We start from the raw sequence: 6551 nt of genomic DNA on the forward strand, positions 1-6551 counted from the left end.
CAAAAGTAAACCGCCTTTTGCATTTATACCAGGATGAGTGGCCAGGATTAAGTAAACCCTTCAACTTCCTCCCAGATGCGTGCCAAGTGTCAAGGCCACACTAAAACCTAATAAAGCATTTGGGCGGGATTTTCGGAAAAGGTAATCATTAACTTTTCGAAATTCTTCAACTCCCTACGACGACACGTGGCACTTCACAAACCTACCCCATTAAGAAAAGACAAAAAATCAGAGTAAAAATAAAAAGAGATATAAAAATATCGTCGCAAAAATGTCCGCGTCCATCCGATAACATCCTTAGTGGTCGCGACCCCAAAAGATGCTGGGGGGCTAGTTGTATGGGTATAACCCAAGTTCATTAGCGGCCTTCTCATCTACGGCCGCGAATAAGTTTATGGACGCGAGTACGATAAAACCATTAAAAGCACCGTTCGAGCCAGTTCGTCCCCTAGGACCGACAGTGTTGGCGGACGCCTAACAAGATAAAATAAAGGGAATCTTCCCACCTGTCAAATGCGTCATAGCCCTACACGTGTCAAAGGATTATACGCCCTGTCAGAGGAATTGTACTTCTATAAATACCCCAATGGTACTATTATGCAGGTACATTCTCTTACACACTGAAAATAGCTTATCTCTCTCTCTCTCTCTTGTTTCTCTCTCTACATCCTAGTGGTCCAAATATCTGACTTGAGCGTCGGAGGGGGTTTCCTCAAAACCACCCCGAGGGTAGTTTACGTTTGCATCTTGTGCAGCTTTCCAGCAAGGACGTGAGCTCTCGAGACTTGGCGGACTCTTGCGAGGACGCTAACTGTTTCAAACCGAAACATACATCATGTTAAACTTCCATCGGACAATAATATGGAATATACCTTAATCTTCAATTTCTATTTGTTAGGCTACTAGTCCGTAAGATACACCAATTCATAGGCTGGGACACTTGGGTATAAGGCTAAACAGCTCAGAAGTAAATAATCCAACATATTATTGGAACAATGATTTGAACCCTGCGTAATACCCTAAAATTTGAAGTGGTACTTCACTGAGCTACCACCTCTACCTCTTCTTCTATCTCTTTGATTGCGTATTGCTCATTGACCTTATTCTTCTTGTGTATATGCTTACAAAGCCTTAGTTAGTCGGTCTTGGTACTTTAGAAAGGATACTACCAGCTCAATTACTTTTTCATTGATGTAAGACATATAATTTGTTTAAATTTCTTCATTTACTAATACCTTATATTATTGATGTCATTTGCTTATAATATTCAACAAGTTATTAGACCGAACATACTTCGAATAAAGAAAATTTCATTTATTAATATTACACTTTAAAATGATAATACGAAATATTAATTAATCTAGTAGTTAATATTTTAGTATATAAACAAGATCAAAGCTATAATATATAATTTCTAAATTTTTATCGTATGTAACTTACATAAGGTATGTCATTAGAAGAGTGATACGTGGAATCGCTCTTGTTTAAGACTGACTTTAAATATGTATAGATGTTTTGGAAAATGATTTGGGTGGATAATGAAGCTTGTATATAAAGTTTTAAATAAACTCAATATATCTTTACATAATCATATATACTTCATGAACTAGACCTTCGACACGAGAACATATGCGGTGTGCTTTGAGGTTGCCACGTGGAGTATAAGCACACTCCTCCTAGTAGTAAAAACTGCCACGTGGCACAATATTCTGTTCTTAAGCGTAAATCCAAACTTTCCATTCTCTTTCTCTCTCTTGTTCTTTTACTTTGCCACTGCACGTTGGTTTTTGTATTCGGTGTTCCAGAAAAAAAAAAAAAAAGAACTTTTAGCTCATCTTCTTTCAATCTTTCTACAAGTAAGTTACATCTGAATTTCTTCTTCTTTAATTTCTTGCTACTTAATTCCATTACTTTTCAGGTGCTTTTGTTTTCTTGATTTATTTGTTTCTTTAGTAGATCGAATATACTTCGTAACATAAGAACCGTGCGTAATAAATGAATACTTTATACCTCACAAATAATGTTACGTTCATTTCCATTTGTTGCAGTTATTATGTTACGGAAAAATTAGTTAATCTATTTCTTCTGCCTGTTTTTTATACGTGTACTTTCGTTTTGATTGTGTTTTTCCTGCTAAAATTTGTAGTTTTTGAATGCTTAAAGGAGAAAATCGGCAAAAATTAATGGTGGAAAAAAGTTATATTTCGTCGCCTGAGAGATTCGAACTCTCGCGGGGAAACCCCATGTACTTAGCAGGCACACGCCTTAACCACTCGGCCAAAGCGACTCTTTTGTTTCAAATATTCTGATACAATTATTAGTATTAGTCAATTGTTTTTACTGCTACTCATCTTTGAAGTATACATTTTGACTGAATAACGTGGAGTGTGGATTTTGGAGTTAGGACTTAGGACTAGGGGTAAGAGAAATTGTAGGGTGCCTTAATTTCGGTTAGGGAACGATCCATTTTGGGTAGATTGTACAAGCGAGTCAAATACTCCATCCGTCTCAAAATATAGTTCTTATTTCTATTTTGGGAGTATTCTTACTAATGTATAAAAAAAAAACATATTCACGAGGAGTCTTGTTAGATTCGTCTCAATGTATAAATTCGTAATATCAACTTTTTATATTTTTTGCTAATAAAAAAATGAAGATATCGTAGGTTAAAGGTACGTCTTGGAGACTGTGTAAAATGAGATGAAAACTATATTTTGGGACGGAGGGAGTATTAAAGAGTTGAGACTAAAATTAGAACAAGTGCATCTTTCTTATTGTATTAGTTAATTTGACTAGCTTATGTACCTCGTACCTATTGAGCGGGTCCAATTAATAGACCTCTACTACGCTTGAAATTCTAGAAGATGTTTCATTAATGAAGCTCCAGCATTGTGGTTTAGACAACTTTATGTTTTTTTTTTTTTTTTTTTTGACAGGAAACAACAAAACATTTATTACTCAAGAAATTTGTCAGCAGATACAAGCCTTGCTATTTCAGAAGGACCCTCTTCTAACCACACTAACAGACCTTCTGTTTGTTTACTGAGCTTTGCTAGGCAATGTGCTACTGAGTTCCCTCCCCTCTTAGTATGAGAAAAGGATAGATAAGAACATCTATTTGCATACAGCCTTATATCACTGAGAATGCTACCAAACTGAGATGGCTCAGCCTTGCCATCTTTGAGACTTTTGTAAAGACGCCAGTTATCAACTTTATGTTGGTTGGTTTTGATTTATTAATTTCTGATAGAGAAAATATGCACATTATTCTCTTCATAGGTTTAGGATATAAATCAACTCCTATTTGTTTCCCAACATAACATATGCTCGATATCTCTAAAAGATATGATATTTCCGAAATTTTCCTTAAAAAATGGTCTTAAATACTAAAATAGCTACTACTAAATTATCAAAATTGACTGGATACTTGGAATTCAAAACCCTCTATAGTCTGTTCCACTTCCAAATATTTGGTTAGGCCCAAAGGGTTCAGGTTCTTAGAAATCTCATTTGGTACCTAGTGTTGCTCACCCCTAGCTTGGACTATCAATATATATTCTTTTGGATTTCTTTTATGAGGTTTCATGTGTTTGGGTGCGTCATGATTGCCTGCCGGTCTATTAATCTGTACCTGGCTTGGACCAAGGTGAGGACTCCCGTCTCGCTGGGCTCTCTGTGCCGGGTTCTCGTTTATTGAACCAAGGCCACTCCTACAGACCGAACTATTGAAAATCTCTCTTGTTTTGCCATGAAGGGGTGGTTTAGATCACTCTTGGTTGTGGCGAATGAAGATGTCTCAACTCTTAACCATATTTATCATCAATATATGCAGTGCCTTGGATAAATTAGCACTTTTTATGGAAAGTATTCTATCACTTCAATTATGTATTGTTTTTTTTAAGAAATCACAGCAAATAGGAATATATGCATGTTTAGCCAGAAGTGAACATTCTGCTCTTATGAATTTATGCGGTTGATGAGCACGCATTTAGCTAGTAGCTTAAGCCTAAATAGGCAGGCGTTAGTAGTTTGAATGTACGAATTTTGTAGTTAGTGCAAGTGTGTAGCAACATTTTGTCATTCTGGCTAGTCAATATTGTTTTGAGATTAGCTTCAAATATTGTTAAAATTACAGTGGATTGCTTGTTTAATTCGTTTATGCAAGGTTGAGCTCTGTATTTAATTTGTCATTACTGCTCCATAAATGCTGATCTTTGTTTGCTTTCAATATCTTTGCAGCTTCTGAGAACATCAAGGACAAGTCTGCTAAACTACTAAAGTTGGCTTATCTTAAAAAGCTATCTTATCAAGTCATCAACTTAGTTTTCTTGATCAAAGTAAGAGAACCCTTTCAATCAACCAAAGTAGAATATATAAAACACGGTAATAGAACAATGTCTGGTGTAACCTTAGCCGTGGCTCCTGGAAGTGGGCCTGACAAAACCACAACGCCAACCTCAAGTCTCGAAGCCAAACCCTTCCAATCAAATACTCCTAATCAGCAACCAAATGCCCCCACGGGAATAATTGGGTCATTACGTGTTATAGAGCTCCAACTAGTAGCCTTCATTATGGTCTTCTCTATCAGTGGATTAGTCCCACTTCTCGATCTTATCTTCCCTGCCTTTGCCTCTGCTTACATCATTGCACTTTCGCGGTTTGCGTTTCCTTCTTATACCAATGTCCGGTCTCACTCAATTGAGATTTTCAGGGGAAGTAGGCTTTTTCGGGTCTATGTAATTTTGGGGACTACAATAGGATTGTTCTTGCCTCTTGCATATGTCTTAGGGGGGTTTGCAAGAGGGGATGATCATGCAGTCAGGTCAGCAACGCCTCATTTGTTTTTGCTCTCATTTCAAATACTCACCGAGAACATTATAAGCGGACTTTCCTTGTTTTCCCCTCCTGTGAGAGCATTGGTTCCTTTGCTGTACACAGTCCGCAGGATCTTCGTTATTCTTGATTGGATGCAGGATGTTTGGATAAACAAGACATTGAAAGTCAATGCTTCTCTTAAGGTACGTAATATCTAGGCCTTACATTGTTCACATTTTACTTGACAATCAGAGGAAGATTTATATACGTTTTGTCCTTAAATTATATAGCTGATGAAATGGGATAAAATAGAAGGAAAAAAAGCAAGTAGTTGCTTTGATTATTCGTGGATTATTCGTGGCATAATACAAACCTGTCCTATATTAGAAAAAAGTTTCAACTGTACTTAGGATTTTAAGACCTCCCAAATATTTCAATAAATAGCACTCCGGTAACTAAAATATGTTCGCTCCCAGTCTAAATCATCTATATGAGCCAGAAGCAATAAGATGTCTTTAGTTATAGCCATAGCGTTGTTGGAAGTATTATATAAACCATCCTGTCATAAACATTATTTGAGATGCAGTTTATATTCATGTTTAGCGGGCTAATTGTAATGTGCATGGTATACTCCTCAGGACTTTACGTGGTATTGGTTTGGAAGGAGCTTGGCAGTTGCTAACCTAGTGTATTTCTCCATCAACCTCTTATTCTTCTTGATCCCTCGGTTCCTTCCTCGGGCATTCGAGAGGTATTTCAATGAAAGAGACGAGATCCAGAGGAAGATTTCCGAGGATAGGCACCAGACTTCTGTCAACACATCTCAATCTTCGGATAAGAAATCCAACTGATCGAATCGTACTTTAAAACAATAATCTGGTGACTTCTTTTTTCTAGTTCTCTTGAATCTTGCAACTTGCAAAGATCTTCTCGGGCGATAGTTTAGAGAACTTTGGTTACATGCAAACTAATTTCTGCTTTAGAAAACAGGATAGGGTTCTTTCAAATGATTCAAGTTTTGATGTGCTTATTCATAGAAAGTTCCTTACATCCCATTTGAAATGTTTCTAATGTCATTTTCATAGCAGTCCTTCTCAATGGGTGTGTTATTACTTGTTTGGTGTGGTAGCCCTTTTTCATTTATCATGGTACAGCCCTTTTTCATTTATCATGGTATCATTTTCATAACTACTAACTAGTAAAAGCTTCATTTAGAGTACTTAACTCACTAAAGTTTTCAGAGGTATTCAAAATGTGAGATCGAATTTTGTCTATATTACTTTAAATTGCGCCTTTCTATAAATCATATTAGAAATAGATTTGAAACTAAATAATTGGATCTGGAAAATATAAAAACGGATAAGACTGTCGTAATTAGTTCATCTTGGATGATTGGACGAATTTATATTTTGTATCCTTTCTCATATATAGTCTTTTGCACATACATAAATTTTTTTTACTCAGAGCATTCTTATTTTTCACTAGTTAGTAGTTATGCAAATAAAAAAGTGAAGTTCTTACAAGTTTTTATGGACTCTTTCTGGTCAACCGTTATGAAGACAAAAACTTCATTTTGATGATGGATAATTTCCCTTTTCCTTTTATGGTGTTTTTTTACATTAAAAAAATCTCTATTTTTTTTTGGGCCCCACTGGGGACCGGGTAAGAAGAAGGACCCTCGAGAGTGGGGGATATAAAGGAATCCTTACTCCTAAACATAAGTAGTGGGGTTTGAA

General features: G+C 36.3%; 1 protein-coding gene and 1 non-coding gene across 2 annotated transcripts; one reads left to right on the top strand and one right to left on the bottom strand.

Annotated features, from left to right (window-relative positions):
- Positions 1 to 1740: 1740 nt before the first annotated feature.
- Positions 1741 to 5913, top strand: LOC104897528 (hypothetical protein). The gene is made up of 3 exons (XM_010684413.3): positions 1741 to 1856; positions 4240 to 5018; positions 5454 to 5913. Exons 2-3 carry the CDS (start codon positions 4395 to 4397, stop codon positions 5664 to 5666), a joined length of 837 nt encoding a protein of 278 aa, XP_010682715.1. The 5' UTR covers positions 1741 to 1856; positions 4240 to 4394; the 3' UTR covers positions 5667 to 5913.
- TRNAS-GCU (transfer RNA serine (anticodon GCU)) lies at positions 2206 to 2287 on the bottom strand. The gene has a single exon. It is a non-coding gene; the product is annotated as a tRNA-Ser (tRNA).
- Positions 5914 to 6551: the final 638 nt, after the last annotated feature.

The sequence above is a fragment of the Beta vulgaris genome, chromosome 6 (genome assembly GCF_026745355.1).
Source record: "Beta vulgaris subsp. vulgaris cultivar EL10 chromosome 6, EL10.2, whole genome shotgun sequence".
In the NCBI taxonomy this organism is placed as follows: Eukaryota; Viridiplantae; Streptophyta; class Magnoliopsida; order Caryophyllales; family Amaranthaceae; genus Beta; species Beta vulgaris.

Bases quoted from the DNA above. Each gene is read 5' to 3' on its own strand.
- LOC104897528 (XM_010684413.3), top strand. From the start codon at position 4,395: ATGTCTGGTGTAACCTTAGCCGTGGCTCCTGGAAGTGGGCCTGACAAA. The intron at 5,019-5,453 runs GTACGTAATATC...TATACTCCTCAG, and splicing joins AAGTCAATGCTTCTCTTAAG to GACTTTACGTGGTATTGGTT.